At 50.2% G+C, this 12,226-nt stretch overlaps 1 protein-coding gene and 1 long non-coding RNA gene across 7 annotated transcripts in view; one reads left to right on the forward strand and one right to left on the reverse strand.

The window, feature by feature from the left end:
* Window positions 1–12,226, reverse strand: part of COL22A1 (collagen type XXII alpha 1 chain) — a 260,912-nt gene that overhangs the window by 82,065 nt on the left and 166,621 nt on the right. For all 6 annotated transcript variants that reach the window (XM_035702839.2, XM_035702792.2, XM_035702817.2 and 3 more), the window contains 3 exons: window positions 10,860–10,913; window positions 8,014–8,118; window positions 6,796–6,840 (listed from right to left, as the gene is read on the reverse strand). In XM_035702839.2, coding sequence (XP_035558732.2) covers window positions 6,796–6,840; window positions 8,014–8,118; window positions 10,860–10,913 — 204 coding nt within the window. The remainder of the gene's footprint in view (window positions 1–6,795; window positions 6,841–8,013; window positions 8,119–10,859; window positions 10,914–12,226) is intronic.
* Window positions 2,968–6,996, forward strand: LOC112662068 (uncharacterized). Its single transcript, XR_003138200.3, has 2 exons — window positions 2,968–3,251; window positions 6,755–6,996. It is a non-coding gene; the product is annotated as an uncharacterized LOC112662068 (long non-coding RNA).

Genomic DNA, 12,226 nt, shown 5'->3' on the forward strand with positions numbered 1-12,226 from the left:
CCTGAGATTTAGTTTCTTCACAAAGGGGAGGTGACTACAGGAGCCTCCACGTCAGCGGGTGGTGTGCTCCTGAAGCAAAGCTGCATGCATGAGCGCCATCCTGACAGGGAGCCTGGCCCAGCTCTCAGTGCCAGGCAGATGTTTTGGCTAATGCCCCTCCTCTGTATCTGTCATTCAGGACTCTGATGGCAAGAGTAAAAGGGAAGAATGTCTGTTATTTCCTGTAGAAGGAAGCTGAGACTGAATCATACCCTTTTATCCACAATTTCAAAATCCTCAGCCTCCAAAAACAAGGGCTTATCCTAACCCAATTGGCAGCAAAACCTGCCTGGATCTGACATGGGCTATTTATTTATTTTTAAGGTTTTATTTATTTATTCATGAGAGACACATAGAGAGGCAGAGACACAGGCAGAGGGAGAAGCAGGCTCCCTGTGGGGAGCCCGATATGGGACTCCATTCCAGGATCCCGGGGTCATGCCCTGAGCCAAAGGCAGACCTCAACCACTGAGCCACCCAGGTGCCCACGGGCTACTTATATATAACCTTCAGGTACCCAGGGTGTCTGGATGCTTACACATCGCTGTTGCATCAATATTCAAGTCTGATTAGGAGTGCTGGCCCACACACCACAGTCAATGTTGCACAGATAGTTTACAAATTGCTACCTTTCCAATTCCAAAATAAATCCGGCCCAGAACACATATGGCCCTATCAGTTTTGTGTGAGAGACTGTGCACCTGTACTAGGTCAGCCAAACTCAGCCCAGCCTAACATGAACCAGTGGCTGATCTTGCTCAAGCTATTTAATATCTCCGGGAGGCGTTAACTCCTATGACAAATGGAAAGAGCATTAGAAGGTTGGTGTGAAGAGCCAGTGAGATAATGCACAGCAATCTGATCTCAGGTGGAACCTGACATTGCTAGGCAACACGTTGCTCATTAAGGTTTATGTTTCTAAGCATGAAAAAAAAAATCCCATTAATAATCAGCTTACCTTCTAACCATCATTTCAATCAGAAACCTTTACATTTGGATCTTTAAGAAAAGCAATGTTTTGGGGCACCTGGGTGGCTCAATGGTTGAGCAACTACCTTCAGCTCAGGTCATGATTTCGGGGTCCTGGGATCGAGCCCTGCATGGAGCCTGTTTCTTCCTCTGCCTATGTCTTTGCCTCTCTCTCTGTGTCTCTCATGGATAAATAAAATCTCTAAAAAGAAAAGAAAACTCATGTTTCTAAGATGATTAGTTTTGTTGGAAATATGATTGTCACCTGGATGAGTACCTAAGTCATATAGTTGTGCAATTAACGCTTGCTTTTTATTTATTTCTAGCAGAGATATGGGCTCCCGGACCAAAAAGAGGTCCATTTCCAACCCTCTGTGCTGAGTTCTGAAGAGAAATCTCATTCAGGGGAAGTGGGAGGGCTGAGGTTTAGGAAGGTCTCACAAAAGACATCAACCAAACCCCAAACCTCCTTCCAGTAACACTGTCACTGACCCTTGTCCTTGCAGGACCACCAGGGCCATGCTTCCCAAGAGCCACAGCACCCGTCTGCCTCACCCCTGCCTCTATAGATAGGCCCCTCCTGAAATTCTCTTTGAAGCCCCAGATGGTACATTGTGTTTCTTTAGGAAAATGTGCGGTGGCTCATTCTGTGAAGTACAAGATGCTTGGGGCTGCTAGGAAATCTAATTTGTATGCAGGGGGAAGTCAGGAAGTCCAGAAATGAGGCAAATACGGGAAAATGTGTAATGAACGGAGGATGAACACGCTCCTTGCTGCAAGCCAGTCGCATGCACACTGCGCCAGTGAGAGCGCCGTGTGGGAAGATTTCAAACAGGCAGTCAGGGGACTCTGTCCAGTTTTAGGACAATGTCCACCTGGTGCTGTAACCCTGGGTAAGTCCCATAACCTCTCCGGAGCCTTAGGACCCTCATCAATGAGAAAGAAAGAGAACATTCTACCAAACTCCCATGTATCTTAGGAAGACCCGTTCAAAAGGGAAGAGACTATTGAACATTGAGGATTACAAGTATATTATTACCACTTGATCGGTGGAATTAGAAGACCAAAAATAAACCAAACACACACAAGTGCCAGCGGAATCCATATCCTTTTGCATCTCAGTTACTCTTTAAAATATTTAATGTAGGTTTTCTTCTTATCACTTTCTGTTTTAGCTTGGCTCCCCCCACTCCTCCCAAGGCTGTATCCCACATGCCAGCAAACCCTAACGACTGCCAGCTAAACCACGCCAACCGTCCATGTTCTAACTTTCCAAACACCGAGCCATCAAAAAAGACCAATCGTTCCACTCCCATAGACGCACCTCTGCTTGTTCTCCCTGCTGTCCTCTTCCACATATTTGTGTAGACCTTCATTAATCTTAACACCTTACTCTCCCATTGTGTCTGTCTGACCCTCTCGTTTCTATGTACGCATCCTCAAAGTATCCATTCATTCATTTATCCATTAATTGAACAACTATTTGTCAAATCCTAGAATGAGTCAGACCCTATGTTGGGTACAATATTGATATACTTTTTAAAAAAAGATGTATTTATTGGAAAGAGAGAGAGAGAGAATGAGTGAATGCACACAAGGCAGAGGGGCAGAGGGGGTGGGAGAGAGAATCTCAAGCAGACTTCTGGCTGAGCACGGAGCCCTTGTGGGGCTCAATCTCACAACTCCAAGATCATGACCTGAGGGGAAATCAAGAGTCAGCTGCCTAATCGACTGAGCCACCCAAGTGTCCCCAATATTGATAGACTTTTGTGTCCACAGTGCCCAACCTAGGACTCGGCATCAGTCCCAGCTTTTAATTGCCATTTCCTGGAGTGCCAGAATCATAGCCCACATTTTGGTCAGGTACTACATTTTGCCTTTGACCTGAAGTCAACTTTTTACAGAGGAGGAAGCAAGACAGAGCCAGGTGGAGCAATCAGCCCCGCCCGGAATCTGAGTCTCTGACTGCTAGGGAGTTGCCTGGCTTCTTTCCTGTGTTTATGGCCCATTGTGATGCTAACATTTTCCCAAAGCAGCACTTCACAGCTTAATGAGCTGAGACTTTTAGCAAATAGCCCCAAGAAAAGAGAAAAAAAAGACCTTAATGCTCTGTCAGCAAAAGTAAAAAGGTTCAAGATGAAGGAAGAAAGGGGCACAAGAGCTGGAATCTGTGATACTGACTCTAGAAAATATTTTGGCTGTAGGACTTTCTGGGCCAGTCCAACAGTGTCCAGAGAAGAAATGTGAGTACGTATGGGTTGTGGAAGGAGAATGACATCATTTTTTCCCACAGGAGCCCTCCGGGAGTTAAATATGCTTCACTTACTTAAACAGAAAAGGACAGAGGGTCTCCGACAGAATAAATCACTTGCTTCCAGTCATCTACCCTGTAGGTCACTGAGCTGGGATCCTACAGATCCTAGCTCTGCATGAGAGCAAAGCCTGTTCATTTTGCTAAAAACAAGTGCCATGCAAGAATAGGAAAGATGTTTTTAAGAACCTTCCTGTGGTTATGAGTAATTAGAAAGTGGGTGGCACTGATGAAAACCTTTGTGTGGCTCCCTTCCTTCCCACAGGGGATTTCCTTCAGCACCTTGGACAGCAGGGGGGGGGGTCACTCAGCAGGGGCTCTCTAGTTTCTCTCTCCATCCCTCCTTCCTTCCAGCCCAAGATCAGCCCATTCTTCAGCTGAAGACCTCCTTGAATTCACACTTACCTTCCCAATGTCAATGAACTATGGAAATCTTTACTTCTAAGCCACATTCTAACTTACAAACATATACGGTATCAACACTGGAGTGGGTCATCTGTTTCCACGCCTCACATTGTAAATAAGAGGAAACATTTGGCTAAAGGGACAGCATGACTAACCAACCCTAGGTCACCTGTCTTGACACCAGTTGGTCAGTCAGACCTCAGGTCAAGGCTCTCTGCACTCCTGGCTCCAAAGTGCCTGCAGGGATGGATGAGGACTCTAGATCCCCACCTTCTTGCTGTAACCCTAAAGCTGAGTCCACAGAATGATCTCATAATAAGGGCCACTAATATTTGTTAAGCATGTATCTATGACATCACAAGTTAGGCACATATTTTTATTTGTATTCTATCACTGGTTTTTTTCCCAAACTCTGCCTGGGAGATAGATTTTATTGAACTCATAAATAGTTATCACAGGGAAAGGGCATCGTAAGGCATTTCTGGTACCCTCGCCTTCCTTTCTTCCAAGAGGCTGGAAGCTAGAAAATTGAGACTACAGCCAATGACCCAAGGGGCTCACCGAGTCACGGCGGGGTGGGGGAAGGGGGTCTCAGATACACGCTCCAGGCTGGAGGTGGATCCCCAGGGTCTTCCCGAGTCTGGATCCCCACCTCCTGCTCCTCTCCACACATGCCCACTGCTCTAGGCATGTGGGACTATTTTATATGCCCCTAATTTCAGGAAAAGTTGTTTCTAAAGTTTTTTTTTCTTCAGAAGATAGGAAGTTGCTATATATTTGCTCACATCACTCTGAGAACACTCCCATTTCTTTTTACTTTGACCATAAACAACAAAATCACCAGGGACCCACATGAGTGGCCTTGACCTCAATTGGTGCAAACTTAGGAGGCTTTCAGAGGCTAGGTGCCAGAACGGAAGAAAGCCATGAAGCAAAGAAATTTGCGTTTTTTCTTAAGTTTTCATTTATTTATTTGAGAGAGAGGAAGCCAGAGACAGAGCCTGAGTGGAGGGGAAGGGGGAGCAGGGGACCCTGAGCAAGGCAGGATCCCATGACCCCCGAGATCATGACCTGAGCTGAGGGTAGACGCTTAACCTACTGAGCCACCCTGCAAAGAAGTGTTTAATGTAGAAGCAGCAAGTTTTCGTGAGGCCTCAAACTTCTTATCCTGGATATTACTCTAAATGAGCCTTTTACATACAATGTTAAAAAGCAACATACTCTGTGGTTCTGTTGTTGAGAACCCAAAGATACAGCTCTAGGATAAAAAGGAAAAAAAAAAACTCTCTCCTACCATTAAGTGGATGGGGACCTGGGGTTTGGGATAAAGTTTCCCATAATAGCGGCATCTGTGGCTTCCAGAATCACCGTATCCTAACTAAGGCAGCTGGGAGGGATGGGGATGTGCCACAGAAAGTGCTGGCTGACTCAGAAGGTGGCTCTGGGGTGGCAGGCAATGGCATGAAGGCCCACAGGAAGAATTCTTAAAATTCATTTTCATAATAAATATACGCGAGTAAAAAATATGATGATATGACATTTTAATGTGATTTTGAATATGTATATTAAATTAAGGCACACACACACACACACACACAACATTCCAATGCCCGTCATTGACAAGCTCACCCACATTCTTAAGGTCAAGCACATGAGTTGGCCAAATCAGGTTTCACTGGATGTGGTACTGCTCCTGATATGTGCTCATTTCTGAACGCATTCCATGTCCTGCCTCAGTGTCTCCTCCCGTGTGAGCACCCCTGCAGAGGACACCCTCCTCACTTTTCCCCTTCCAACTGCTACATGCACTTTAAAATCAGGACAAACATCACCTCTTCCAGGAAGCCTTGTTTCATCAAACCAGGCTGGGCTGGGAGTGTCCTCTGAGCTCACTTGTGACTCCAGCTTCCCTCTACCCCAGCACTCATCTGCTTCTGTTTGCTTCTCTATCTGCTTTCCCCTCTGGCCCTTGAGCTGTTGGAAGGCTGGGAACATGTCACATGTGTCGATGTTGTCCCACGGGCCACCTCAGTATCTGACTCGTAGCAGCAGAGTGGGTGGGCAATGGATGCGATCATAAATGTACTCACTGGCCATTGGAGCAGCATAAATGAGTCAATGAATGAATGGTTCAACATAAAGATACCTTCAGGGAAGCGTCCCTGGTCACTCAGGAAAGCTCTCTGCTGGGGGCACCTGGGTGGCTCAGTCAGGTGAGTCTCTGCCTTGGGCTCAGGTCATGATCCTGGGGTCCTGGGATGGAGGCCCTGAGTCTGCCTCTCCCTCTCCCTCTGCCCCTCCTCTGCTCCTACTCTCACTTGCATTCTCTCTGTCTCTCCTTCTCTCTGATGAATAATTTTTTTAAAAATCTTAAAAAAAAAAAAAAAAAAGAACAGCCCAACTTGGGCAAAGCTACGATTGCAAGTGAACTGAGGGACAGATGACCAGATGACTACTGGTAGTTACCAAAACTTTCCCCTTGCCCCCTGGGCACACGGCTAGCCCACAAACCCAGTTCCCCCTGCTGTCGGGGTCACGAGGTGGGGGAAAATGAATTACCACATCCAGCTGTGTCCCTCATTTTCCATTGCACCTCAAACACTGGTAGCAGGCTCAGGTCCTAGATGGTGGGACAGTCACTGCACCGAGAAGCTGTGGGTCCCTGAATGGCCGTGTGGGCCCGAGCTCCCCACCCACCATGACTCCCGGTAGGTAGGCTTACTGGGAGTGACACATAAAGGTTTGGTGTGTTAAGCATCTGAAATTTAGGGATCACTTGTTACCGCAATTAGACTAAAAGTACAAAACTGCTGATCTATTGCTCCACCAGACATAGGCCAGTGTCTTCTGCAACTTCGTTTGCCAGCAAGCATTTATTAGGCACCAACTGTATGACAATGATTTCAGCCTCACGGCTCAGAGCCCTAGAGTCTTTAGTTAAGTGGAATGTGATTAACTGAGGAATGAGGAAGTGGACTGAGGTGACCAGAGCAGCTTTACAAAGAAACTGTGGCCGGTCCTTTTTTTCAGGACAACCCATGACATCCCAATGTGCTTGGATATACACTTACCTTGATTCCTAGAGGCCCAGGTGATCCAGGTGGCCCACGGAGCCCCTGAAGAAACGAATGATACAAGGACAACGATGAGACCACAGATGAGCGTTTGCCCATCCAACCCAAGCCACGCTGTGTGCAACCTACGCTGTGCGCCCAAGTAGGACAAGGGTCTCACTGTGGCCTGCTGTCTGCAGAAGAAAGGATCATTTTTGAGCTACGAGTCTCATGTTTGACTTCTGCGTCTACCCCCTACTGCCTCTCTGTGACTCTGAGCAAACCCCTGTCTCCCTTAGCTTGCTTTCCCATTCAAGATCTTCTATAGGCTTCCACAAGTCCAGGCAGGACCAGGCCTCCAAGTAGAGCTCACAGATTCCAAAGCCTGGTGTCTTTCTTGTTTACCATGATCTCAAGACCTGGAAGGGCCAAAGAGAAAAGCCTTCAACATCAGGTTGAAGGGTTGTACTTGATGCAGATGCATGGCCAGATTTAAAAAAAAAAAAATCACAATTCTACATGTGGATGTATTGGTGGAAAGCCAGTGTGAGGGAAGAAGGGAGGGTCCAGTCCCTTGTGGGTTCGCGGCCAAGCTCTGGGACTTTGGCAAGTGCTTCACCTCCCTGAACCTCATTTTCCCCATCAATCATGTGCGGTTGATAACACTGCCTTGGTCTGAATGCCTGTGTGGGTCCCAGGTTCATATTGTTAAATCTGAAGGCCCAACCTTGAAGGTATTAGGAGGTGGGGCCTTTGGTGTTTAGGATGTGAGGGTGGAGCCATTGTGAATGGGATCCTTGTCCTTGTAAGAGAGGCTCCAGAGAGACTCTTCATCTTTTCCATCCTGTGATGACGCAGCGAGAAGTGGGCATTCAGCAACCCAAGAGGGCCTTCCCCTGAACCTGACCATGCGGATATCCTCAACGTGGACTTCCAGCCTCTACTAGAAGTTTAGAGCCACTGAGTCATGGTATTTTGTTAGAGTAGCCTGAACGGACTGAAAAAAGAAGTACTCGCTTGTCGGGGTAGTTGTGAGGATTCAGTGTAGGGTGCTTTAGTGCCTGATTCCATAGCTAACATCATAAATGCTCGCCGAGTGCCACAATCTACAGATTTATGTGTATTCTCCTGCTTCATCCTTGGGAGGCCAGCCAGTCTCTTTAATTTCCCCTCCCTTTTTGTTTCCAATGCTGGCCTGGTTGAATGGGCACAGAAGCCTCTGGACCAAACACTTACCGGCTCTCCGTCTTTTCCCTGTCCGGGGGTCCCCGGGAGCCCAGGAACCCCGGGATCACCCCTGGGACCAGCTGGCCCTGGACTCCCTTCTTCACCTGTCGCCCCCTGGAAAGAAAAGGGGACAGTTTCCGGGATCCATGATGTGCAGAAGGCAAGCTTTGCAATGGTGAGCCAGCCTGAAGGGGGTCAGTAGGTGTCCAGGTGATGCTCCGACTGTTCTATACAATGTACATAGTACGCTGGACTGGGTACCCCCCCAAATTTGTTATCTGAAGTCCTAATCCCCCTCAACCTCAGTTAATAAATAAGATATCTGCAGATGCAATTAGTTGTTAGGCTGAGGTCATAGGGAGGAGGACAGCATTTGATCCAGTAGGACTTCTGTCCTTGTAAGAAGGGGAGATTTGCATACAGGTAAGTACAGAGGGAAGGCAGTGTGAAGACGCAGGGGACATGCAGCTGTCAATAAGCCAAGGAGAAGGTTCTGGAACACATGCTCCCTTCGTGGCCCTTGGGAGGAACCAGCCTCCCGATTTAGGGCTTCCAGACATGGTGAGAAGGGTCAGGCTGGGTGTTTCTGTTGCTTAAGCCCCCCAGTGAGTGATACTGTGCTACAGGAGACTTGGCAAGCTGATACAAGGCGGAACTTGAGAACAGGACAGGACATGAGTGCTTTTCTAGTCCAGCCTTGGATCTACTGCAGGAAAGCATCTGGTGCATCTCTTGTGGAGAGGTCCTCCTATTTTTGCTTGAATTCCTCCAAAAGCAGAGAGCTCACTACCTTCCTAGGCCTTATTCCTTTATCGGGCAGCCCTGTTACATACTTTTTCTTTACATTCAGCCAAGAGCACCCTCTCTGGAGTCTTCCAGACACATGACACTCAAACTTGGGGAGTTCCCAGGAGAGACTCTAACCCGCCTCTTCGCACTGTAGGTCTTGAGCAATAGGAACACAGCTCAGGGCTCTGAAGTGGAGGGAGGAGAGGGACACAGAGACAGACTCCAGGTCCTCAGGAGGGAGGGAGCTGGGCTTTGAGCCTGCCCTTGGCAAATAATGTTCACCTTTCAGACCACGGATCACAGGGTCTCCAGCCCCTGTGGCCACCTGGCTGTGGAGTTTGTGCTGCACCACATGAGCCACAGGGGCTCCGCTTCCCCAGCAGGGCTCCCTGGGGGCTGAGCTGTGACGTGAATGCCTGCAGACAGACCCTGAAGGAGAGCTGGGTACCTTAAGGACCAAGAGCAGCCAAAGCAAGGGCACTTGTCTGCGAGCCTAGGGTCCAATCGGCTTCCCCAAGCCTCAGGCCAGCCAGCGGACACCCTGAGAGGCAGAAAGAGCATGGCCTGGCTGCTGGGCTTCCGAGCACTTTGCAGGGCATTCGGGATTCCCCTCCCCATGCAGCCCCAGCTCTGGGCCCTCGGCCTGGCCTCTTGCTCAGCCACAGAGAGGTGTCTGGCTCCCTCTAGCGACACATGTGCCAACAGCCCACTGATTTCCTGGCTCTCAAGGGGACCCCAAAACCTCCAGCATCTTGGTCACCGCCTTCTCAAGGCATCGACGCCCTACTTACGGTGTGTCCAGAATAGAGCGCAATTTTCAGACGTGGTATAATCAAGGCGCAGCAGATGGGCCGGGGTTATTTTTTCCCCTGGCTTCATCTGGGTGCTCTACTTTTATTACTGTAGCCTACGACGGCATTATCTCCTTTCAAAACAAAAATTAGCACCTGCACCGCATGAGGGTTATTCTTGGGCTTATCATCAGCCAACACTCCAAAAACTGAAGATACGTCCCACAGGTTGGCTGACCGTTTTCCTCCGCGATAAATCATTTTTCTCCGAGACACAAATTCTAAGATTCAGCCTCCCTGCCAAAATGCAAATGTACCATCTATTCTTGTTAAATTCTGCCAAAATAGAAAGGACAAAATGATGCCTCCTTTAAAAGGTTCTGGCTAACGGGGTCTTGAAGGGATTCCTAGAGGGACATTGAGGCACTTGTGCTAAAAGGGGCCCCTGCGGCCTGTCCGCCAGGTTGGAGGGACACCTGTCCCCGGATGTGACACTGCTTGCAGGGGAAGACGGGCTGCAATGTCCACACCTGCTTGTGCCGAGCCCTCTGATGGGTTAGTTCTGTACTTCATCATTATAACCTGCCACTGATGCATCACTGTCCTCGTTCCACAGATGAGAAAGTCCAGGTGCACAGAGGGTGCCCGAGACCAGGCGTCTCCTCCACACCGGCACCCCGACATTCGGGTGGAGTGTGTGCGGTCGGGGGTCGCTGTCCTGTGAGTGTGAGATTTGGAGGAGAACCCTGTTTCTGCCCACCGGAAGCCGGCAGCAGGCCCTCAGCCATGAACCCCAGACACTTTCTAAAATGAGGGTGAAACAGGATTTCCAAAGGCTGGGGGGCCTTCTACCTCTGTCTGTGGGGTGTTGGTGTCCTGGGGGGAGCACCTGTCTGTCTTCCCTCTAATACGCGGATCTCTTTCTCAAACTTGGGAAAACGTCCTGTTTGCACAGAGGAGTGAGATGCATGATACATTGTTGGTGCATCGAGTTGAGAGAAAGCAGGATTGGGGGTCAGGCCTTGCTCTGAGAGGTGAGGTGATCACCTCGCCTCCCAAGGCCTCCTCAGGCTCCCATCTGTTCCCCCGGGATCCATCTGACTCACGGGTGCTGGGATCCTGTGAGAGGTGGCTGCATGGCCTCTCTCTCCTCTACCTAGAAAGCCCCTTTGGGCTCGGGCGCCCTAACCCAGGCCTCAGTGGCTGGACCTCCGCCTCCACGGCTGCTCAAGAAGCTGAGGACGGATGCACATGCTGAGAGCAGCCAGGCCTTACCTTCTCTCCACGCTCTCCATCTTTCCCAGGGGGGCCTCTGATGCCAGGGGGGCCCTGAAAAAAAGACAGGTTATGCACATGGTAAAGTTCATGATGGCCTGTGGTCCCCAGAGAAGGGATCATACGCCCTTGTAGCCACGGCTACCCTGTCCCCATGGGCTCCCCATCCCCGATTCAGTTCCCCATCTCCTCCCCACCGGCCTGAGCAGCTCCTCCTTGTCTGCTCTCCTGCCCCGGGCTGTGGCTCTCAGAGGCCAGGGCCCAGCCTACACTGGATACCAGGGAGGACGAGGGTGACCTAGAACACAGGCTCCACATTCAGGACCTGATCCACCCGTGTCCTTGACATCGCCTGGGGGTTCACTTTGAGACAAAGCAAAAGAGCCGTGGGCCACCCCAGTGGGGAAGCAGAGCAGTGAGGGAGGGGAGGATGGCAGGCAGCTCTGGGAGCTGGTGCAGGACGCGCCCTCCAGGGGAAGGAGCCGGGGCTTACCCAGCCCTCCCCTCAGGCCTGCCTCCCGGGGAGCTCATAACCACCTGTTCTGTGGCTGCACTAGGTGGTCTCGGAAAGGAAAGCCAGAGAAAACTCTCCCGGCGAAGGAATGCAGGGTTGGCAGGCACAGGAGCAGGGGGAGGGACGTGACACGGGCCACATTCCAGCAGCATCTCTGGCGACCACGAAGGACAGGATGACTCACTGTCCCTTGTCCCTGCATCTCCTCTCGTGTTAGAAGCGGTGAGAACAATCACCTCCCAGGGTCGAGGGGACTCAGTGAATTCACACACGTAAAGTACTTGGAACAGATGCTGGCATGTGTAAAGGCTCAAAATTTGTCCTCCAAACCCCTCTAATGATCCGCACAGGCTGATGGGCAGACAGGCCGGGCCCCAGCCGGCTTCAGGTGGACTGATTCTCTGCTGCCCTGAGCTAGACACTGGTGCTGGGTGTCTTAGGGCAGGATTTCAAAGCAGGAATCGGTGTGGACCGTGGCCTTCAAAGCTGGCCGGCCAGCAGACCCCGGGCCCCGCAGGCAAGGACTCCGCACGGCGGGCACAGGGGGTCGTTAGTGGCCATCTGGCCAGTGTGCTCTGTCTTTGAAGGTGAAGAGCTGAGGCCTGCGGGAGTGGCCGCAGAGGTCACAGAACAAGCCTGCAGCCGTGGCCTTGCTCAGCATCCAGGGACCCTAAGCATCAGGACCCCTACAAACCCCTTAGTTTTGTCCTGTGTCTTCGAAAGGCAAACTCTGAGGCTGACTCCAACATCCCCCATGTGTACAGGCTTTCTGCAGTTTTCTGCATTTTTCTAACACTTTTGTTTACCCCCCGGGCAGGCCTGATGAGTGCCCTAGAGCCTTAGGCTGGGTAAC

The sequence above is a fragment of the Canis lupus genome, chromosome 13, assembly GCF_003254725.2.
Source record: "Canis lupus dingo isolate Sandy chromosome 13, ASM325472v2, whole genome shotgun sequence".
NCBI classification, from domain to species: Eukaryota; Metazoa; Chordata; class Mammalia; order Carnivora; family Canidae; genus Canis; species Canis lupus.